At 47.4% G+C, this 24016-nt stretch overlaps 1 protein-coding gene, 1 long non-coding RNA gene and 1 other non-coding gene across 3 annotated transcripts; 2 read left to right on the top strand and 1 right to left on the bottom strand.

The window, feature by feature from the left end:
- Nucleotides 1-2189: 2189 nt before the first annotated feature.
- Nucleotides 2190-8676, bottom strand: LOC147367480 (uncharacterized). Its single transcript, XR_015170111.1, has 2 exons — nt 5531-8676; nt 2190-4182 (listed from the first exon to the last, which is right to left on the bottom strand). It is a non-coding gene; the product is annotated as an uncharacterized LOC147367480 (long non-coding RNA).
- Nucleotides 8677-10390: 1714 nt separating this feature from the next.
- Nucleotides 10391-12521, top strand: CCL19 (C-C motif chemokine ligand 19). The gene is made up of 4 exons (XM_086416737.1): nt 10391-10798; nt 11743-11869; nt 12095-12188; nt 12279-12521. Exons 1-4 carry the CDS (start codon nt 10738-10740, stop codon nt 12303-12305), a joined length of 309 nt encoding a protein of 102 aa, XP_086272863.1. The 5' UTR covers nt 10391-10737; the 3' UTR covers nt 12306-12521.
- A 623-nt stretch (nt 12522-13144) lies between these two features.
- LOC147367478 (U6 spliceosomal RNA) lies at nt 13145-13251 on the top strand. The gene has a single exon (XR_015132197.1). It is a non-coding gene; the product is annotated as a U6 spliceosomal RNA (small nuclear RNA).
- Nucleotides 13252-24016: the final 10765 nt, after the last annotated feature.

The raw sequence follows: 24016 nt of genomic DNA, 5'->3' as shown, positions 1-24016 counted from the left end.
CGTGACTCAGATTTAACCTGGCCAAAACAACCTCAGCTCAGCCCCAGTTAGGCAGAGACCAAGCACAGCAGAACCCCAACTTGGCAAAACTCACATGGTGGAAACTGAACACAAAGGAAACCCAGAGCAGTGGAAGTAACAAGAAGCCTAGTGTGCTGGAAACCAAAACAACAGAAAAACAAACTTGGCAGAAAGCTTACACAGCTCAGTCTCAGATTCCGGAAGACCTCCAGTTAAGGTAGGAGGTCCTCGCCCCTATGGCTGGAAGGACATGTGGCTAACAAAATCTTAATTCTTTTGTGATCTCTCATTTCTTGTTTCCTCGAATCCCCAGCTAACAGGCTAGTGGCAGTGGGTGCAATTGAGGCACTCTGGCAGGAGCTACTCCCCAGTCTGTCCCAAAGGCTCCACTATTCTCTGCTCCCCAGTAGCTGTTGCCCAAGTGGGTGAGGGTTCTTCTGTCCTTAATCGCCTTTGTGCCAAGGATAAAGCCAATGAAAATTGTGGGCACAGGTCAGGCATTTAGCAGTTTCTCCAGCAAGTAATGAAATGGGTTCCTTAGTACATTTTTCCCACTGCTTTTTCCTCCCATCCTTCAGCTCCTCTCTCCATCTATGCCACTGTTAACAAAGTATTGGGCAGGCCATTATCTTTCCACTTCTGAAAACTGTCTTGAAACTGTTTAAAATTGGGGTTCAAATTCACGTGGCACGGACTCTGTGCTGTGCTTGGTCACTCAGTGGTGTCTGGCACGGACTCACACCCAATCAAAACACATGGTGCCTGGTTTCAGGACCTGATGAAGCTCAGGTTCTTGATGTCTCATTGTAGAAAGAATTCAGTGAGAGATACAGTGATAGGTAAGAGGTAGATTTGTTTGAATTCAGAGAGAAGCACAGTCCACAAAGTGTGCTATCACAGAAGGTGTATGTGGTGACCATGAAACGTGTGGTTAGTTTTTGTAAGCTGGGTGATTTCATATGCTAATGAGTGGGAGGATCATTCCAGCAATTGGGGAACCACCCACTCCTTGGTCTTTTGACAGTGCCTCTGGGTGTGGCATTTAGCTTGCAGATTGAGGATCCAGGTTTAGTTGAATTTAACTTGACTGCCATCTTGGACCCATGTGACGTTAATGAGTTTATGTTATGCTCTTGGGCTATGTTGTTCTTTCAAAAGTTGTGCCCCGCCCCCCTTCTGTCCTGTTTTATGCTCTTTTCTTGAGCCCCGTCCAGGCCCATAATATTGCGTCTACAATCTTCTGGCGGGACAACCAGAAAATAGCTGACCTTGGGAGGAAAATACTGTATAATATCCAATCCCTCTAGATATTCAGGCCTTCATCTTCCATGTTTCCTACAACATGTGCAACAACAGCACCTCTCAGTGGACCTGCCAGGGCAGGTGACAGGCACACAATGCTTGCTAGGAGTCCATCTGCTGGTGGCATCCCTTCCAGGGCAATTGGGCTTCCAAGGATAACGTTTGCCACTTTGGGAGTTAGGCCTGTAGGCCGTTTGGGCCCAAACCCTTACCACCCTTCTCCTAAAGTTACAAACATACCCCCGGATCAAATCTCCACTCCACTTTTATGGAACATCTGGTCTGTTGCCTCTTATCAATTTGTTCTTAAGCCACTTACTAACTCCTGAAACTTACTAACTCTGCCCCCTCTGTAGGCAACATTGCTCCACCCAGCTTATTATTAAAGCACTCTTAATGCCCCTAAGAGGACCAGATAACCCACTCCTTTGTCATTACTTCTATTATTACCTAGAGTGCCTATGACAATGAAATGTTTACCACTGGAGACACCCTAAACTGCTCTTATGGAGGACTAGGGGAGGAAATCAGTGACTTACAGTCCCTCAGAGCAAGAAGAGGATAAGACATGGCTATTTTTCCAGGTTCCCAGTCTCAGGGCACATGCTTGGATTGCCTTACATCATGGTATCTATTCCCATCCATGTAGACAAACTGGCAGTGAGTTAAGATTACAACGCCTTAATCCTACCCAGCACTAGTCACGCTGAAGACCTCGGAGATGCCCAACTCCAGCCTGGGGTCCCAGAAGGTCAACCTGCCTATGAAAGGTTTGTCGTTGAATCACGCGAATACACCGGGATTCTTGGCCCCCGGAGGAGAAGAATTCAATCCGGGGCCAGAGACGAGGCTTGATCACTCAGAGCTTTTGTGTAATAAAGTTTTATTAAAGTATAAAGGAGATAGAGAAAGCTTCTGACATAGGCATCAGAAGGGGGCAGAAAGGGTACCTGCTTGCTAGTGTTAACAATGAAGATATATAATCCAAAGAATATCTGGAGGTTGTAAAGACCTCATCAGTCCTACTCTCATAATTTACATTTTAAGATAACACTGTCCTCAGGCAAGATACATCCTTGTAAAGACCAGGTCTACTCCCATAATTAACATTTTAAGATAACAGAAGGTTGAATCTAAAGACTGTCCTTAGGCAGGATACATTATTGTTGTATAATCCTAAGGAATGTGGAGAAAGAAAAAAAGTTTTTCCTTTCTTCCTCCTTGAGAATTCCAGACCCCTCTCTCCTTGGGGACCCCTAGACTCCTTATCAACCTGCCTAGGAAATGACTCTCTCATTCCCCCCTTTTCTTTTAGGAGAATTATGTTGCCTAGGGAAAAGGGGCATCGTTCTCGTTCCATAACTTCTTCCTAGCTGACCAGGGGCGTTGTCCCTAAATTGGTGAGGCAACATATTCTCCTAATCCTCATATTGAGGATATATGATCCAGGGGCCCCAAATAGTAGCTGTAGGAAGCTACAGCAGTAGCAGGAGTTTGAGCAACCATGTGTAACTTAAAAGCTTTCATGTGGCTAGAAACAAATCCAGTTATACAATTACAGATGCAGGGAGCAAACAGCAAGAACAAAACAACCAGAATTATTGTAATTAAGATAGTTGTCCACCATGGGGAACTAGTTAACGTCTCCCAAAGTGAGGCAATTGAGGCTTCAGGAGTATCCATGGCCCTAATCATCTTGTTCATGTGGCTGGTAAAATGAGTAACATTCGTGCTCATATCAGGTATATATGTACAGCATTGGGTATGAACAATGGCACAAGTTCCTCCTTGTGTAGCTGTCAGAATATCTAGAGCAAATCTGTTTTGTAAAACCACCTTTCTAATTTGTGCTTGTTCAGCATTAAGAGCTGAAATAGCCTTTTGAGAATCTTGTAATGCCTGTTGAGTAAAATTAGTCAAAGCATCCACTCGTAACATAACATCTGTAGTTCCCAAAGAGGGAACAAACGCTGCAGCCAAATAATCATACCAATGAAATACAGACCTTGCCCACCGAGTTTTAAGGTGGGGTAAATTAGCAGGCTTTTCTGGAAGCTCTGAAAATATAAAGCCGTGAGTAAAGGCTAGACCCAGAGTACATCTCCCTATCCAACCAGGGGGAAGCCATGACCATAGGTAAGAGCCACATATCCAATAAGTCCCGTTTGGAGCAAGCCAGTGTGACTGAGATATCCAGTCCCAATTCATGCCTGGCCAGACAAAGGGAGAACCTGAACTGGAATTGGAAAACACGGGAATGATTACATTGCATGTTTCCTGAGACAAATATCCCAATTGTTTCCAATCATTGTAAGTAAGTTGTTGGCTAACTTTTGGGGACAGCTCTGTTTGTTCACAGCATATAGAGGCAGTAGATATTAAACGTCCTTTTTCAGGAGTTAGCCATGTAACCTCATCCCATATTTGATAAACGTCAGGTAAAAAACCATTAGATCTAGACCTGTTTACCTTATATGTAGCAAAATAGTCATTGAACCGAGACAATGTATAATCAAAATTAAAAGTCACATTATGTCCATAGTTAGAGTACAAAGTGTTGCACCAGTCCATTTTAGGGTTGGTAGATGTCATCAGATGAAGAAGAGGCATCGCATGTGATTGTTGTCGAAGATATTCACAGACCTGGAGAAAGTCTTTTCCTTGAAATGGGGATGTCCACCATGGGAAGCCTTCCACTGATGAAGAGGGGAGCGCTCCACAGACCCAGCAGTTAGATCGATTGTGGAATGCAGCATAGGAGTGAGCCCAGGACGGGAAGACATTGTCTTGAGGATCCAACAGCAGACTCAGGATATTTGGAGTCAGCAGAAGTAAGCTCACATAGGTTATCAGGTCCATCTAAAAGGTACAAAGTCAGAGCATAGAAAGTAAAGACATAAAATAAAGTCACTTAATTTTGGTCAGGGTGCCACCTCTTAACTCGAGTATGATGTACCCACGAATCAATTCCTGGCACTTTGACAGCTGTGGGAGAAGAAAAAATAACCTGGTAAGGACCTTCCCAAAGAGGCTCGAGGGATGGGCCCCCAGATCCCAATGTTTTTATGAGGACCTCGGTTCTTGGCTCAAATAGAGGCTTGCTTGTTTCAGAGGCTGGGTCAGGAGTCGTCTCCCGGAGTTCTGTTAATGCCTGTTGAAAAGCTGAGAGCTGAGTTACATAATTAGTTAATTCCAAGGCTTCAGGGTCTATAACAATGTCTGTGCGTAAGAAAGGCCTTCCATAAATACCTTCAAAGGGGGGCAGTCCCTCCTTTTGGGGGGTAGTTCGAGCCCTCATTAAAGCTATGGGTAGGACTTTAATCCATTTGTCCTGCGTCTCTTGAGTTAATTTGCGCGGATGTCTTTTGATAATATCATTAGCTTTTTCAATTTTTCCAGAGGATTGGGGTCTCCAGGAACAGTGTAAGTGATATTCTATTTCTAGAGCTTTAGATACCCCCTGAGTTACAGCAGCTTTAAAGGCGGAGCCATTGTCACTCTGAAGGCTCCGTGGCAGCCCAAACCTGGGGATAATTTCATGGATTAAAATCTTTAAAAACTACAATAAGACCGACGCGAACATAAAACTGAGATGTTCTTTCCAAGCATCACCACACCAGTATAACAGCCTCCTTTGATCTACTAAGAGCTGGCGTTACCAAAGAAAAAAACCCATCGCAGTCCCAATCTGAGTAACCTTTAACCTCAGAGATGTTCTGGGAGCTAGAGCTCCATCTAGCTTCCGAACTTTCGATTCCTAGCGAGGCTAGGCGCTTTCTTGACTACCAATCCAAGTTTGGGACCTAAGCCACAGTACACAATAACAGTATAGATCACAAGTCTCTTGAAAGTCTATGATCCGATAGATTAGGTTAGTACTTCTAATTCCCAAGGAGTTATGAAATGGTCAAAGAGACCGAAAAGCTTGACCAAGAAAGGAGAGTTAGGTCCACACGCTTTGCCCATTTCTGGTCGGTTCCCGAAGGAGACATTGGGTGCCTCCTGGCATTGGCAGGTCGGTGTAACGCCCCGACAGGTTTCTGCCATAAGCCGTATGAGATCACCGTGGAACCGCAGGGCAGGGCTCCTTACTTGCTTCACGCAGAGCATGCCATTCATTAACACAAGCACATGGTAGAGTTAGTAAAGCACAGCAGAAAACGTGTTCGCTAAGAGAACAAAGAACTAAAGCTCCAAGCATCCTTACCTTGTCCTGAAGGATCCCGGACGAGCCCCCAAGAAGAAAGGTTGCTGTTGAATCACGCGAATACACTGGGATTCTTGGCCCCCGGAGGAGAAGAATTCAATCCGGAACCAGAGACGAGGCTTGATCGCTCAGAGCTTTTGTGTAATAACGTTTTATTAAAGTATAAAGGAGATAGAGAAAGCTTCTGACATAGGCATCAGAAGGGGGTAGAAAGAGTACCCGCTTGCTAGTGTTAACAATGAAGTTATATAATCCAAAGAACATCTGGAGGTTGTAAAGACCTCATCAGTCCTATTCCCATAATTTACATTTTAAGATAACACTGTCCTCAGGCAAGATACATCCTTGTAAAGACCAGGTCTACTCCCATAATTAACATTTTAAGATAACAGAAGGTTGAATCCAAAGACTGTCCTTAGGCAGGAAACATTATTGTTATATAATCCTAAGGAATGTGGAGAAAGAAAAAAAGTTTTTCCTTTCTTCCTCCTTGAGATTTCCAGACCCCTCTCTCCTTGGGGACCCCTAGACTCCTTATCAACCTGCCTAGGAAATGACTCTCTCACCTAGGGTCCCCAGGAGGTCGTCATGCCTCACCCTGCTTGGGGATCCACCAGCCCAGGGTCCCAGGAGGTTGACATGCCCAGGGATTCAATCTCCAGGAGGTTGTCACACCTCAACCTGCCTGGGGATCTGCACCCAGACCCAGGGACACCCAGCTCTCAGGTTGCAACAATACTGGGTAGGATAGGCTTCAGAAAGACTCACCCCTAAGGAAGACCACCCAGGCAAATAGAAGGAAGCCATTAGTTGTGGAACTGTGGCCAGTCCACAGCAGTGGCCAGCAATAACTCAGGAGTCCAATGAGAACCCCATTGCCTTTCTGGAAAATCTCAAAGAAGCCCTCCAAAAGTATAACAATCCGGACTTAGACTCTTATGAGGGACAGGTGATTTTAAAGGACAAATTCCTGTCCCAATGTGCATCAGATATCAGGATATTAGGTAGGTAGAATAGGGAAAAGGAGTCCAAAATGGCAGTGGCTAAAAGACAAGGAAGGTCCGAGGACCAGAGTGAAGACTTCAGGCAGAACAAACAGAACAAACAACAGTCCTGGCTAAGCCCAATTTGCATAGGGCAGGCCCAGGTGGAGGAAAAAAAAACATATAAAAGGAGGAGCCAAAGCGCTTTCTCACGGACTCTCTCTCTCCCAAGTGCGCGTGCTCTTTTCTTTCTTTCTCTCTCTCTCTCTCTCTCTCTCTCCTGCTATCTTCTAAATAAAATAGAGCTGTAACACTGATTTTCCTAAGAGCTGTAGCATGGTTTGTCCAAGACCCGAGAGCTGTGACGCACTGAGGGCTTTAATATCCTTTGCTCCAAATCTTTGTTGTGATGAGACAAAGAACCGGGGAACATACACTTGCGTGACAAGGATAAAGTTACAACAGCAACAGCAGCAGGACTCTGATGCCTCTTTAGATGAAATGGTCCAGAAAGCCACCAATACCTTTTATAACAGAACAGGAGAGGGAGGCCAAGGCCCAGGAAAGGGAGAGAAGGAAAAAGACAAGCCATGCCCAGATGCTGGCTGCCCTCCAGGGAAGCCCTATAGCAAACCCCGAGTCCTTGAAGGACAAGGCACGAGGCAAATGCCTAATCTGTAGACAGACAGGAAATTGGGCCAAAGGATGTCCAAACCATGGCAAGTCTCCTAAAATGGCTTGCTACAAACTACATCATTTGGGACATTGGGCATCCCAGGAAACTATATTCAATACCTTGTAATAACCTATAGTGGAAAAGAATATGAAAATGATTCAGTTTCGTATACATGTGCATAGCTGAATCACTTTGCTGTACACCAGGAACTAACACAACATTGTAAATCAACTATACTTCAATTAAAAACAAAAGAATTTCACAGTAGTTGTCTGAATCTCTACCTATAACTTGAATTGGAATTTCATGTTCTTAAACGTTTCTTTTCCTTATGTAATTGTGCCAGCACAATTAGAAACAAGCAGACCATCCAACAATATATGTAATGACCATTTGAAATCACCATTTGCGGCCGTAGTAATTAAGTACTGAGGCATTTATCTCCTAATGTCTTTCCCTACATCAACATCCCACCCCACACCTCACTTAGGGATAGTCTTAAGTGATGGTGGTGCTCCATCATGCTCCAGATTACTCATGTCCTCTCTCGTCGTGCAAGGAGGTTTGTGCACTCAGCAAATATATAAGCAACCCAATCCCAGGATCCCATTTGGGGAATCTATTCCTGGGATCTCTTCTGGTACCATTTACTGTATCGGTCAGGATGCTGGCAGGAAACAGAAAGCACAGTCAAAAAAAAAAAAAAAAGATCTAGCCAGAAAGATTTCAATTAAGGGGATTTTAAGAGATGGGAGTTAGGATTAAGGAACCAACACGGAATGGTGAGGCATTTAGGGTTTAGCAATAGCGAGAAACCATCACACCAAGGCCTGAGGGACCAAAGGAAGAAACATTATTTTGGGAGTCTTAGAGATAAACCCATGGAGAGGAGCCAGTCAAAATAATCTGTAACTGTAAATCAGTGGTTCTCACACTCCCTCAAGTACCAGAGTCACCGAGGGTGCATTAAAATACCAATTACTCCAGTAGATCTGGAGTAGGACCTAAGACTCTGCATTTCTAACAAGCTCCCAGGTGGCACTGATGCTGCCGGAAGACAGCTCTTTGAGAACAACTGCCAGAGAGTAAATCATTCACTCTGAGAACTATAGCAAGATGAAGGATTTGGAGAATTCACACCCCAACCTCTCTCTCCTACCACTGATCTCCCACTGCTGCCTGCCATGGACCAAACCCAAATAGAAGCTAAAGGATAAGGGATCCTGAGTGATACTGTCTGTAGAGGTCACCCTTCTAGAGAACAGAGCAGAGCAGAGTGGAGACTGGAGTGGGGTGAGACAACAGAGAATTATCAGAACTACCATAAGGATCCACGGAAAAATGGATAGATAGATGAATCAACAGATATATGAGTAAAAGGATAGAATAATAATAATGGTTAATATTGAGTGTTTCTTGTGTATCAGCCTCTAAACTAAGGGTTTTGCTCAGACTACCTCATTTAATCCTAAGAAGGATTCCTGTTTTACAGATGAGGATGCTAAGACACAGAAACTAGATACTTTTCACATGGTCACACAGCTGGCAAGTAATGGAATCTAAATCCCAACCTAGGCATGCAAGCTATAGAGCCTCACTCCCCTGTGCTGCTCTGTGATCAATGGTAGGCAGTGTGGGGTGGAAGGAAAAAGCGTAAATCTTGGGACTTCCCTGATGGTCCAGAGGCAAAGGCTCCATGCTCCCCAAGCAGAGGGCCCAAGTTCGATCCCTGGCCAGGGAACTAGATCCCATATGCCACGATCCCTCGAGCCATAGTGAAGACTGAAGATTCCTGGGTGCCACCACTAAAACCCCAGCACAGCCAAATAAATAATAAATTAATTTTTTAAAAAAAGAGAGAGCACGTAGATCTGGGATTTCCCTGGTGGCACAGCAGATAAGAATCCACCTGCCAATGCAGGAGACACAGGCTCAATCCCTGATCCAGGAAGACTGCACATGCCGTGGAGCAACTAAGCCTGTGTGCCACAACTACTGAAGAACCTGTGCTCCGCAATGCAAGAAGCCGCTGCAAGGAGAAGCTCACACACTACAGCGAAGAGTAAACCCCCACGCGCCTCATTAGAGAGAGGATGTGTGCAATGAAGACCCAGTGCAATGAAAAATAAACATAAATAATTTTTTAAGAGTGTAAATCTTAAAGATACCTGGTTCAAGACACTGACTTGCCTTGTGACCTTGTGTTCTGAGCCTCATTCTTTATGTGTTTTTAAAGGCGATAATAATATGATAATATAGCTACTTCCTAGTTTTGTTGGTAAAGTTAAGCAAGGTAATAGTGGTAAGCTCCTCGGTACGAAATCTAGCATAGAGTAAACAATCAGAAATACTATTACTACTTTATTATTAATGGATAAAAAGAAAAATAAGATCGCTTTGCAGCCTTTTGGCTAAGATCAAGTGTAGGAAGAAAAATAAGTCAGAAACTTGTGAGGGAAACACTCCCCCATCCAAAAGAGAGTCCAGGACTTGGGTAAGGATGGTTGAACGGGTGTCCCACATATTAACTTCTCTTTTGAGGCCTTCTTTTCTGGTCTATCTCTGGTCTCTTTCCTAAGGATGGGAAATCACTTGTCCCGTTCCCTATCAGTCTATTCCTTGAAATTTGGGGATTTGTGTGAATATGAGCCGGCCACCCCCCTCTCCTTAAAAATCCCCTCTTGGTTCCCAGGAGCCAGAGGAAGGGAAAGCCGAAGGGGGCTCTGCCAGGCCAGGCTCCGTCCAGCTGTTGTGTTGACCCAGGTGTTGAGCACATGAAAATGGTAACTAGAGCAAGGGGCAGTGCTTTCTGAGTCAGGAGGTCGAATCCCAGGGGCCTGAGATGTGGGAATGGGTGCTGGGCCTCCTTCCAAGGAACATTCCTTCACAACTCTCTTGTCCCAAGGGAGAGACGGGTTCCTAGATGATGGATGGGCAGGCACTGTGATGACCTGGGGAGGCTCTCCCGGATCCATGGTTGTTTTGAAGGCACCAGGGGGGTTTCTGTACCACCATCAGCACCAGAGACAAGAACCACAGAGAAAAGAGTGGAAAAGGCATGAACCCAAGGAAGGGGGCACGCCTCCTCACTCTGGTCCCTTGAAACTAAGCATCACTTCTGAAGGCCAATCCAGTGGCTGATGATGCAAATGCCACCAAAGAGGTGACAATGTGAACTCTCTCTCTCTCTCTCTCTTGAGCTGACAGCACAAGGTCCTCTGCTCTCAGCCAGACTACAGCCTGCTTACTGGGTTCTTAGAGCTGAAGCCAAGGAAAACAGAGAGAGGAAGGGGGGCAGGGTCAGGTTCCATTAGACAGAAGGGGCCAGAGGGGAATCCACAGACGGGACTTGGAGGGGATTTCTGAGTGGGGAAAGTGAAAGTTCCGGGCCATAAATAGAAGGAGGCCCCAGCTTCCTCTGGCTGCCACACTCACGTTCCCAGATCCCTTCACACCCTGCACTTGCCAGCTGAGCCTTGACTTCACGGGGACTCTGCTCAGTTCACTAGCTCACAGCTCGCCAGCAGTCAGCCTTCCGCTCACTCTCCATGGCATTCCAGACAGCCTCACTGCTGGCCGTCAGCCTGCTGATCCTCTGGGTCTCCCCTGGTAAGAGTGAGGGAAAGCATGGCAGGGGCGGGGGCGGGGTTGGTGGCGGAAAGGAGCGGGATGTCTAGAGCTCAGACTGCTTGCCACTGGATGTGAGGGACTGTGTGAGTCAGGGTTGCATGTTTCAGTGAACCTGGCGGCTCCCTGTGCCTGTGAGTGCGAGTGTACCTGAGCCCCCAAATTCCAGTGTGTGTCTGTCTCTTGGTGTATCCAGAGCCTACGATTCCCTCTTTCTCTGCAGGCTCTATTGCCTGCTGCCTCAGTTTCCCAGGCAGGAGAGAACAGTCTATATTTGCTTAAGGTGGGGAGAATGGGAGACACTGAGCCAGGGCTAAATGATCAAAAATTTTAACAATTCCTAAATTCTACTAATGTCAGCTTCCTGCTGCGACCCTACCCCCAGCCTGCTCCCCAATCCACATTCATCCCTCCACGGACACGGTGACCAGCATGAATTCTCCATCTTAACTTCCTGTGGGGAAGTTAAAAGGACTTGGGAGAGAAGAAGTTGGGGTGATCCAGGTAGCAGAAAGTCATCTGCGGGGCTCAGAACAGCAGTTGTTGGCAAATAGCGCTTCAATTTATTTAGCAACCACAGGTGGCGCTAGTGGTAAAGAACCCGCCTGCCAATGTAGGAGACATAAGAGACATGGTTTGATCCCTGGGTCAGGAAGATCCCCTGAAGAAGGGCATGGCAACCCACTCCAGTACTCTTGCCGGGAAAATTCTACTGACAGAGGAGCCTGGTGGGCTACAGTCCATGGGTTTTCAAAGAGTCGAACATGACTAAAGCAGCTTAACATGCAGGGCCATATTGGTTCATACTGGATGAGGATTAATCTGGTCTAGCTGCCGCCACACCCAGACAGATGTCCTTAACACCAGTGAGGGCTATGACCTCCCCTCCTCAGGATCCCTGTATCTTGACACTAATCCCACCCTAGCTCTGGGAGGTGCCAACGACGCTGAAGACTGCTGCCTGTCTGTGACCCAGCGCCCCATCCCTGTATTCCTGGTGCGAGCCTACCGCTACCTGCTCCTCAAGGATGGCTGCAGGCTGCCTGCCGTCGTGTGAGTTTTAGAAGGAGCCTGTCTGGCCTCACCTCCCCCATCTGCCCCTGGTGAAATCCACTCTCACCTCCTTATCTCTCTTCTCCTTGCCAAGCTAAACCCCTGCAAGGAAGTCCCTGAAATAGGTTCCCACATGTGGTCCCCAGTCGTTGACCTTCCCACCTGGGCCTGCTGGGAAACTGGGTTCCAGGGCTGTTTTCTCTGATCTCTGACCTTTGTCTCCAGGTTCACCACGCAGAGAGGCCACGAGCTCTGTGCACCCCCAGACCAGCCATGGGTGGGTCGCATCATCCGGAGACTGAAGAAGAACTCTGCCAGGGCAAGCCTGACCCTTCCTAGCCCTGCCTCCTCCCTCCACGCCCCTGCCCAAGACCTCAGTCCGTGACCTTGCCTCTCTTTCCTCCCCCAGAGAAGTGTTCCAGCAGTTACCCTATGACAGCCCAGAGAGAGCTCTGTGTTCTGAAGACAGAATGTGAATCACTGAAGCCCTGGGGAACCAAGGACTAGAAGGGAGAGACCAGGCCCCCTGCCCTCCTGCATCAGACCTGGCCTGGCTGCAGCAGGGCAGGAGTGTCATTGTGAGTGTGAGTGTGAGTGAGGATGTGTGGTAAAGATTGCAATGTTTCCAATAAAGCCCAGCTGGTACCCACGAGTCTGTCTGTCTGCCATGTGTTTGCTGCCTGTCAGGGAGGACAGTGATAGGAAAGGGGAGACAGAACGGCAGGATTAGTTTCCACTCTGCAGCCTGAGCAAGTTCTACCTAACACCCTGTGTTCTCAGGATAAGCTCCCAGGATCAGGCCCCACCTCTTCTCTCCTCACAGCCCTGTCACACTCCAAGGCTCAGCAACACTAAACCTGTGTCGGTTCCCTGAACGACCCAAAACTCTCTCAGGCCTCCGAGTCTTTGCTCTCCAGGACAAGTGCTCAAGCATCCAGGTCTCTCAGGGATCTGGTGTTGCTGGGGGCAGGGAAGGGAGTGGTTGGGAACCAGCTCTCATGGCTAGGGTAAGGGCAGGGGCCCAACTCTATTGTTGGAGGTGGGGGGGTTGGGGGTGAGGACCCATCCACCCACACCATTCCCACTCTCTGGAACACTCCTCTCTCTTCTGCCTGCCTGGCTTCCCATCTAGGTCTGGATGACTCCTCCTCCAGGAAGCCTTCCTTGACTCCTCCACACAGGGTTAGGAAGCCTTCCTTCCTCCCAAGCTCCCAGGGCCCTCTGCTCCTCTCCTCTTGCAGCACTCAAGATGCTGAGTTATAATTGCTAGTTGTCGTGCTCGCTTCGGCAGCACATATACTAAAATTGGAACGATACAGAGAAGATTAGCATGGCCCCTGCGCAAGGATGACACGCAAATTTGTGAAGCGTTCCATATTTTTCAGTGGAGGTGTAGAGTCCTAACCACTGGGACTACCAGGGAAGTCCCTAAAAGACTGGACTATAATGAAGAATAAATTAGAAACATCTCAACTTCTCTCGTACATAGACTGTACCTAAATAAACTTGATTATTCACCAAACAAAAAAAAATAATAATAATAATTGCTAGTTGTCAGCCTTCCTGAACAGGGATCACATCTATTTTGGTTTCCATTGTCTCCCTGGTGTCCAGCACACTGCTTGGCACAAGGTAATCAGTCAATAAATATTTGTCTGGAGAACAGATAAATATGTAAGAAAAGGCTCAGCAGCCAGGGGTGAGGGCCCATCTGTCCAGATAGAATCTCACCTCCCAACCAGCCTCCTCCATCACCCACTCAGTCTAACCCAGTTCCAGCCCCAACTGGGTCCATATGGCAATACTGGGGCCCTGCTTCTCAGGGATACTAACAGGCAGACCTAGGAGTCAGAGGTCAGAGTGGGAGAGGGAAGAAAATGGAGCAGCCACAGAGCTGGGAAGATTCAGCTTGAGGGCACCCACCACCACTTCATAGCCACATGGGCTCCAGGGACTGAGACCAGTGGAGTCGCAGGGAAGGAGTCTCAGCTCTGGGAGATGAAAGCCCTTGACTCGTGGAACATCCCACAAGGCTTCTCTGGGAGGAATGACCTCCTCGTGCTCAGGAAGTCCCCTGGGGAGGCTGGCTGGTCTCCCGACTTTGGCCCCTAAGGGCTTGTCTGGCAGGAAGCTGCAAGTCTGTGCTCTTGGGGTTGGGAATGACAGCTAGTACACCACACTGAGCATCCTCGTCTAGGAACAGAGGCCACCACCATACCATATTCCTCATCTGGTCACACCTGGGCAGACCTGGGCAGATAGGGGAGGGAAGCAGAGGTGAAGGGGTTGTGCCAGCCCTCCTCACTGGACTGACAGCACAGAAGCTTCTTTCTCACCTCTGCTCCTAAGAGTGGGCGTTCAAAACCTGAAAAAACCTCGGAGACACAGGAGTGGGTGGGAAAGGAATAGTCTGCAAGAACAACTGGTATAGCCAGGAAACTTGGCTCTGCTACCTGTGGGAAACTACCCATCCATTCATGCATCCATGCAGCCATCCATCTAGCTGTCTCTGCACCCATTAGAACTCCACCCATCCACCCACTCATTCCCCGCCAACTCATCCATCCATTAACCCATCCATTAAGTCAGCCAACCATGAAGCCCCAGAGATCCCTTTGGACCTGGGTCCTGCACCACAGCAGACAGAGGACAAACACAGGTGGGAGCCAGGCACATCCCCACACGTCCTCAGTTCCCAGTGAAGCAAAGCGGAGTTCAGTCTGCCACTGGGGCAGATACAAACTCTCCTTCTGGAGGCTTGAGAAAATAAACAGATGGAGTAGAGAAGGTGAGGGTAGGAGTCCTGAGGAGGTATTACCAGGACAGAGCGCCCCCAAACACACCACCTCCCTCATACTGCCACTGTCAGGGGAGGGGACACAGAAACAGGTCACAACTCCCCAGTCCTGTTTCTATCCCTCACTGTGCAAATCCAGGCAAGTCCTTTCCTGCACTGCCCCCTCCAAGGCCTTCCTCCCCACATCTGTCATGTGTGGGCAGCAGGAGAGGGTGCTGAATTTTTAAGAGTCACTCCAGAAAAGACTTAATTCCTGACTATTTGAGTCTTAGGCTAACCCACCCTCCCAACACTCACACAGGCTCCCCCAAAGTCATGCACATTCAGAAAGGTCCCCATTTCCCTGGGGACCCAGGGACCACCCTCTAGGAATGAAGCTGAGGTTCAGGAAGAGAGAAACCGATCCAGGAGCTGGTGAAGTGGCTTAAACAGCCCCCTGCTGGACCCTGGAGACCTGGAGGGAGAAGAATTTCCAGGAAGCCCAAGCCCTCCCAGCTCTCCTCCAGCCAGTGCCCTCCCTCCTGGCTTTCTCCCTCCCTCTTTTCCCCACTCCTAGCTACCAAGCCTCCTGGGCACTGGGGCTTCTTCCCTTATCTCCCTGCCAGACACAGGAGGGCTTAGCCCAGCAGTCTGTGACTTGTCCAGATCCACTTCAAAATTCTCAGCATCTGATTTCAATACCTGTCTTGTTTCGCTATGATTCACTGACAAATGCTGAGACTTTATTTCTCCCAAAGTTCTGAAGGGCCAGCTGCCGACCTACCTGCATGACAGCGAAGAAGCTGCCAGGTCTCTGTCTGAGGGATGGGGTGGACTTCTAGCTCCCTTACCAGGATATGGGAGCCTGCTGCCTGCTTCTAAGTGGATACCTTCCTCTCTTAGGCACACGATACTTGCTATGGGTTTAAGGCCGGCAACTGAGTGGCAGCTCCCTACCTGAAGGCCTGTGGTCCCAGCAGCTTACATCTCCCTAAAGGGACATGACATCCTTGCTCAAGGAGCTCCCAGCCTTTTTATCCACCTCCGTGGTGAATATGGAGGTGAACGGTATGGGAAAGAATCTGATGCTGGGAAAGACTGAGGGCAGGAGGAGAAGAGGGCAACAGAGGATGAGATGGTTGGATGGCATCAACTCAAAGGCCATGAGTTTGGGCAAACTCTAGGAGACAGTGAAGGACAAGGGAGCCTGGTGTGCTGCAGTCCATGGGCTCGCCAAGAGTCAGACACAACTGAGCGACCGAACAACACAAACAAATGGTGAATATGGTGGACAAAAAGCTTCCTGTCCACAGGGGAATTCCCTGGCAGTCCAGGGCTTAGGACTTGGCTCTTTCACTGCTGGAACCCCAGTTCAATCCCTGATCGGAGAACTCAGACCACACAAGCTGAGAACGGCCAAAAAAGAAAAACCTCCATGAAACAGTTGCCAGTGAAGAGGACTGGGCCTGTCCATCTCCATTGCCAACATTGTCCTGCCCAGAGCCTGGCACAGAACAAGGCCTAGCGCACAAATGATTATCAAACAATGGAATTAAACTTGACCCTTTCCCACGATTACCCCACCACCACTCACACCTGGAGCACATCCAGTTCTCCAGACAGCAGGGCTGTCTCTGTTACATGGCTAAGTGTTTGCTCAGAGCCAGCTCCATACGGTTTTGATCAGATTTTCAACATCTCGTGTTCAATTTCTCGGCAAGCCCCTACCACATAACCCCTTCTCCGGCATCCGGGAAACTCAGAAACAGACAGAAAACCTTGGAAATAAGAACTTCATTGGAGAGCAAGACTCCCAAGTGGGGAGTTTCCTCCAAGAGCCTCTCTGCTGTAATAAACAGGCACTTTTCTGGTCAGAGAACTTTCTTGATGGTCCCTGAGACTTTCTTTGTCCATGTGGGAGGACTTGGCTTGGTAGTACTAGCTAAACCACCCCCAGTGCTTACTAAGTACTGGACACTGCTCTTCAAGTGCTGGTATCATTCTTAAGTTGTAGCTGAGGGAACTGAGTTGCAGAGGTTAAGTAACTTATCCACGCTGCACAGCCAGTAAAGTAGCAGAGCTGGGGGATCCCAGCTGGGCAGTTCAGCTCCAGAATCTGTACTCTTAGCTACCACACATAACACCTCGCTGAGGTGACCCACCTCCTAAGTAAAAAATGGGCAATAATACAGCAGGGGCAGGTCTGAGGAAGGGGCCCTCAGAGAACACGAGAGCCACGGCTTTGAGGGCTGGCTTTGGGCCAGACTCCATGCTGAGTCCTTTATGTACATTAACACTGCATCTTCAAACAACCCTATGAGGTGAGATCGCTCATCCCGTTCTATATATGAGGAGACTGAGGCACAGAGAGATAGAATGAGCTCTTGAGTCCACTCGACTAGTGAATAGTAAAGCTGAGACTGCAGTCCAAGTCTGCCTGGCGGGTAGCACTTGAGCTGAGGGCTGGCAGCTGGGATGGCCAGATTGGGTGGAAAGGCTTGGTTTCCTAAGAAAAGCTGGGAAAACATAAAAGAAGTAGCTGGTCCTGTGGCTAAGACTCCATGACTCCAATGCAGGGGGCCCAAGTTTGATCCCTGGTCAGGGAACTAGATTCCACATGCCGCAACTGAGTTTGCAGGTCACAACTAAAGATCCTGGGTGCTGCAACTAAGACTTGGCACAGCCAAATAAATAAATATTTTATTTTAAAAAGGACAGAAGAAGCTGGAGACCTTGGGCAAGATCCCAGTGCTAGAGCTCAGACACAGACATGCCCCTTGGAGGCCTCCTGGGCTGACCTCTCCAGCAGAAGGGGAGCCTCCCTCCCCTGAGCATCCAGGAGAAAGTGGGCACAGGTTCTCCAGGTCTGCTCAGGCCTCAGTTTTCCCAAGAGTGGAGAGTGGAGAAGGGGCTTAGGCTACAACTGTGCCTATCTTCTTACCTCCATTCCCAGGGGAGTAGCAGAGGCCAGGACCTGGTAACATTGAAATGAAAGGGGGAATGGAGGGCAGGGCTGGGACCCAGAGGGCAGGGATAGGAGCCTGTCTAGGGGTTTGGTGGGCAGGACTTCTGGAAGGAGTAGGCCTCTTGGGGGCCTCTGATCCAGTCTGGCTGGAACCCCTGCAGGGCAGAGCATCTAGGGGCTGCAAGGGTGGGATCAGACTCCTGAAGGAGCCACTCTGACAGCTACTTCCATCTCCTGAAGGGCCAGGCATGGGCAGGATGGGGAGGAGGACAAGGGTGAGGGTAGAGTCTGAGGATCAGAGTGGATGGGGAAGTCAGACCTCCCACCCTACTTCCATCCCTAGGACTGTTGAATCTTCCATGGTTCAAAGGGGAAGCAGGAGATATGGGCTGCCCTGCAAAGTAGTCCAGTCAAAGTAGGATGGCTATAACCCTAGAAGCTTCAACACTGCCCTGCCAGATAACAGGACCCACCCCACCCCACGTCCCCACAGTTCTGGATCTCAGAATCACACTCACTAGAAATCTGGACCCATCACCATCAAAACCTCTATCACCTTGCCAACCTCATACCTGTCAGACCATGATTTCAAGGATCCTCCCCCAAGAGGAAGGCACCCCTTCCTACCTGTAGGGGCCCAATACTGTAAAGCCCTTCATCAATTAAGGAATCCTGGCAGGACATCCCATACATATTGGTGTCCCCATTGCTGACAAGATCTCCATTCATGTCAAGGTCCCCTCATTACTATCAGGACACCATTCCTCTTGGGAAATACTATGCCTGTCAGAAATACCCCAGCCTGTCAGGCAGGACGGCAGCAATGTACTGCTACAAGGACACCATTTTTCCATGTAGCCCATGTAAATGGCACCTCCTGGCATGGCAGCCCTAAGGGGATCAATGAGTCCCCTTAGGGTCAGAGTATCTGTTAATGCAGGGTCCTCAGTGATTTAAAGGCTGCCATGACATAGAGCCCCAGCCCTGGTGAACCCTTGTGTCTAAAGTGATGCCACATCACTGTCTGGAACTCAGAATATTTATTCATACCAGGCACTGCTCTAGGTGCTAGTGGTACAACAGCCAGCAAGACATACTATCTTGGGCTTCAGGGAGCCTAATGTAATCTTTTGGGGATTCTACAATGAAAGATAAGCTCTATTGATAACTGAGACTAATATAATAGGAAATCCCTTAAACATACAAAGGGGTTAATATTGTGGGCAGTGGGAAAAAAAAGATAAATATCTCGATAGGTCATCCTATGGCTTTCCAACAACAACATGCATCCTTCTTCCCAAACCCTAGACTTAACATTTTAAGGCTATCATCTAATGTAAGATCACTTTTGTCTATACAACCAAAAAGATTCACTGATTCCCAAAGATAGACTCTTCAGAGCCTTGGCAATTGCCACATCTGTCTTAGCTTGGGCTGCCATAATAAAATACCATGGATTGAATGGCTTAAATAACATTTATTCTCTCACCATTTTGGAGGTTAGACATTCAATATCAAGGTGCCAGCATGGTAGGTTTCTCTTGGGAGCTCTCTTCCTGGCGTGCAATGCCCACCTTCTTACTATGTCATCACAGGGCAGAGATCTCTCTCTTTCCTCCTCTTCTTTGAAGACCACAGTCCTATAAGACTAGAGCCCTACCCTTATGATTCCATTTAACCTAAATTACTCCTTAAAAGACCCTCTCTCTAGACACCATCACATTGAGGCTTAGGGTTTCAACATATGAATTCTTGGGGTCACAGGACATAATTCATCCTACAGCAAAAGCCAAATCTAAATCCAAGAACTCAGAATGACATCCACCCCTCCTCTAGTCTTGTTGTAATCTCATCTCCCTATTCTACAACACGTGGTGATCACCAGCAGCACACCTGATTGGCCGGGATAGGCTGGGTGATGCTGCAATAACAAAAGACATCTAAATCTGAGTGACTGAACACAACAAAATTCTATTCCACCTACATACAAGGCCTGTGGTGGGTCTAGGCGATCTCTAGCACAGCTGTGCTCCATATGGTGGCTCGGCTTAACATTCCAGGCTGCTTCAATCCTTTGGCAGGTTCTTTCAGATCAACACATGTTTCCATGATGACTCCAGCCAGGCAAGACAGCAAGGGGAACCCTTCTTCAAATGCTCCTATCCACAAATGACACACACCATTTCTGCACACATTTCACCAGCTAAAGTGGGTCATACACCCATGCCCAACTTCAAGGGAGCAATTGCCAGGAGGGGAAGCAAACCAGAATCTTGGTGAGTGGTAGTAATATCACCACAAAAACCTGTATTCATGAATGGAATAGAACTTCCCTGGTGGTTCAGTGGTTAAGAGTCAACCTACTGGGAGGGAGGTTCAAGATGGGGAACATGTGTACACCCATGGAGGATTCATGTTGATATATGGCAAAACCAATACAATATTGTAAAATAATTAGCCTCCAATTAAAATAACTAAATTTATATTAAAAAAAAAAAGAGTCAACCTACCATCTAGAAGGGTGGGATGGGGAGGGAGATGGAAAGGAGGTTCAGGAGGGAGGGGACATGAGTGTACCTATGGCTGATTCTTGTTGATGTATGCCAGGAAACCACAAGATTCTGCAAAGCAAATATCCTTCAATTAAAAAAATAAAGTGGCAAAAATAAAAATAAAAGAATCTACCTGCCAATGAAGGGTACACCAGTTCAGTCCCTGCTCCAGGAAGATTCCCCATGCCATGGGGCAACTAAGCCCATACACCACAACTACTGAGCCCATGGTCCCTAGGGCCGGTGCGCCACAACAAGAAAAGCCACCCCCATGAGAAACCCACGCACGTCAACCACAGAGAAGCCCCCACTTGCCACAACTAGAGAAAGTCTACATACAGCAACAAAGACCCAGCACGGCAAAAAATAGAGCAAATAAATAAGGAAACAGATAAATACATTAAATAAACCTCTCATTTTAAAAAAAGAATGGAATAAAGGGGGATGTAAGAAAATAGGAGTCAATGGAGAAGCTCTATACAGTCAACAAAAACAAGACCAGGAGCTGACTGTGGCTCAGACCATGAACTCCTTATTATCAAATCCAGACTTAAATTGAACAAAGTAGGGAAAACCACTAGACCATTCAGGTATGACCTAAATCAAATCCTTTATGATTATACAGTGGAAGTGAGAAATAGATTTAAGGGCCTAGATCTGATAGATAGAGTGCCTGATGAACTATGGAATGAGGTTCGTGACATTGTACAGGAGACAGGGATCAAGACCATCCCCATGGAAAAGAAATGCAAAAAAAGCAAAATGGCTGTCTGCGGAGGCCTTACAAATAGCTGTGAAAAGAAGAGAAGCGAAAAGCAAAGGAGAAAAGGAAAGATATAAGCATCTGAATGCAGAATTCCAAAGAATAGCAAGAAGAGATAAGAAAGCCTTCCTCAGCAATCAATGCAAAGAAATAGAGGAAAATAACAGAATGGGAAAGACTAGAGATCTCTTCTGGAGAAGGCAATGGCACCCCACTCCAGTACTCTTGCCTGGAAAACCCCGTGGACGGAGGAGCCTGGTAGGCTGCAGTCCATGGGGTTGCTAAGTCGGACACGACTGAGCAACTTCACTTTCACTTTTCACTTTCATGCATTGGAGAAGGAAATGGCAACCCACTCCAGTGTTCTTGCCTGGAGAATCCCAGGGATGGGGGAGCCTGGTGGGCTGCAGTCCATGGGGTCACACAGAGTCGGACACAACTGAAGCGACTTAGCAGCAGCAAAGCAGAGTTCTCTTCAAGAAAATTACAGATACCAAGGGAACATTTCATGCAAAGATGGTCTCGATGAAGGACAGAAATAGTATGGACCTAACGGAAGCAGAAGATATTAAGAAGAGGTGGCAGGAATACACAGAAAAACTGTACAAAAAAGATCTTCATGACCCAGATAATCACGATAGTGTGATCACTCACCTAGAGCCAGACATCCTGGAATGTGAAGTCAAGTGGGCCTTAGAAAGCATCACTACGAACAAGGCTAGTGGAGGTGATGGAATTCCAGTTGAGCTATTTCAAATCCTGAAAGATGATGCTGTGAAAGTGCTGCACTCAATATGCCAGCAAATTTGGAAAACTCAGCAGTGGCCACAGGACTGGTAAAGGTCAGTTTTCATTCCAATCCCAAAGAAAGGCAATGCCAAAGAATGCTCAAACTACCGCACAATTGCACTCATCTCACACGCTAGTAAAGTAATGCTCAAAATTCTCCAAGCCAGGCTTCAGCAGTACGTGAACCGTGAACTTCCTGATGTTCAAGCTGGTTTTAGAAAAGGCAGAGGAACCAGAGATCAAATTGCCAACATCCGCTGGACCATCGAAAAAGCAAGAGAGTTCCAGAAAAGCATCTATTTCTGCTTTATTGACTATGCCAAAGCCTTTGACTGTGTGGATCACAATCAACTATGGAAAATTTTGGAAGAGATGGGAATACCAGACCACCTGACCTGCCTCTTGAGAAACCTATATGCAGGTCAGGAAGCAATGATTAGAACTGAACATGGAACAACAGACTGGTTCCAAATAGGAAAAGGAGTACGTCAAGGCTGTATATTGTCACCCTGCTTATTTAACTTATATGCAGAGTACATCACGAGAAACGCTGGGCTGGTAGAAGCACAAGCTGGATTCAAGATTGCCGGGAGAAATATCAGCAACCTCAGATACGCAGATGACACCACCCTTATGGCAGAAAGTGAGGAGGAACTAAAGAGCCTCTTGATGAAAGTGAAAGTGGGAGTAAAAAGTTGGCTTAAAGTGCAACACTCAGAAGATGAAGATCATGGCATCTGGCCCCATCACTTCATGGAAAATAGATGGGGAAACAGTGGAAAACAGTGTCAGACTTTATTTTTTGGGGCTCCAAAATCACTGCAGATGGTGACTGCAGCCATGAAATTAAAAGATGCTTACTCCTTGGAAGAAAAGCAGAGACGTTACTTTGCCAACAAAGGTCCGTCTAGTCAAGGCTATGGTTTTTCCAATGGTCATGTATGGATGTGAGAGTTGGACTGTGAAGAAAGCTGAGTGCCGAAGAATTGATGCTTTTGAACTGTGGTGTTGGAGAAGACTCTTGAGAGTCCCTTGGACTGCAAGGAGATCCAACCAGTCCATTCTGAAGGAGATCAGCCCTGGGATTTCTTTGGAAGGAATGATGCTGAAGCTGAAACTCCAGTACTTTGGCCACCTCATGCGAAGAGTTGACTCATTGGAAAAAACTCTGATGCTGGAAGGGATTGGGGGCAAGAGGAGAAGGGGACGACAGAGGATGAGATGGCTGGATGGCATCACCGACTCGATGGATGTGAGTCTGAGTGAACTCTGGGAGTTGGTGATGGACAGGGAGGCCTGGCATACTGCAATTCATGGGGTCGCAAAGAGTCGGACACGACTGAGCGACTGAACTGAACTGAACAGACATAAAACATTGGAAAAGAGCCTGATGCTGGGAAAGATTGAAGGCGGGAGGAGAAAGGGACAACAGAGGATGAGATAGTTGGATGGCATCACCAACTCAATAGACATGAGTTTGAGTAAACTCTGGGAGTTGGTGATGGGACAGGGAGGCCTGGCGTGCTGCAGTCCATCGGGTCAGAAAGGGTCGGAAAGGGTCAGGACTGAGCAAGTGAACTCAACTCTCAAAAACTAGCAAGGGGGCTTCTGATGTCTATTTCAGAAGCTTTCTCTATCTCTTTTATACTTTAATAGAACTCTGCTACACAAAAGCTCCAAGTGATCAAGTCTCGTCTCTGGCCCTGGATTGAAATCCTCTCCTCCAGAGGTCATGAAACCGGCGTAGTTCACAGCTCACAACAGCAACCTTTCAGGAAGCGGTGACCAAAATCATTCCCAAGAAAAAGAAATGCAAGAAGGCAAAGTGGTTGTCTGAGGAGGCCTTACAAATAGCTAAGAAAAGAAGAGAAGCAAAAGGCACAAAGGAGAAAGGGAAAGATATACCCAAGTGAATGCAGTTTCAGAGAATAGCAAAAAGAGATAAGGAAGCCTTCTTAAGTGAACAGTGCAACGAAACAGGAAAACAACAGATGGGAAAGACTAGGGATCTCTTCAAGAAAACTGGAGATACCAAGGGAACATTTCAAGCAAAGATGGGTTCAATAAAGGACAGAAATGGCAAGGACCTAACAGAAGCAGGAGATATTAAGAAGAGGTGTCAAGAATACACAGAACTGTACAAAAAAGGTCTTAATGACCTGGATAACCACAATGGTGTGGTCACTCACCTAGAGCCAGACATCCTGGAGTGTGAAGTCAGGTGGGCATTAGGAAGCATTTCTATGAACAAAGCTAGTGGAGGTGATGGAATTCCAGCTGAGCTATTTAATATCCTAAACGA

This window comes from Bos grunniens, chromosome 8 (assembly GCF_055505025.1).
Source record: "Bos grunniens cultivar Pamir isolate PY7600 chromosome 8, Bosgru_T2T1.0, whole genome shotgun sequence".
NCBI classification, from domain to species: domain Eukaryota; kingdom Metazoa; phylum Chordata; class Mammalia; order Artiodactyla; family Bovidae; genus Bos; species Bos grunniens.
The sequence above is the reverse complement of the archived record's forward strand: the minus strand, read 5'-3'. Positions and strand labels throughout refer to the sequence as shown.

Coding starts and splice junctions, on each gene's coding strand:
- CCL19 (XM_086416737.1), top strand. CDS start 10,738: ATGGCATTCCAGACAGCCTCACTGCTGGCCGTCAGCCTGCTGATCCTC. Junction 11,870..12,094: donor TGCAGGCTGCCTGCCGTCGT/GTGAGTTTTAGA, acceptor CTTTGTCTCCAG/GTTCACCACGCAGAGAGGCC. Junction 12,189..12,278: donor TGAAGAAGAACTCTGCCAGG/GCAAGCCTGACC, acceptor TTCCTCCCCCAG/AGAAGTGTTCCAGCAGTTAC.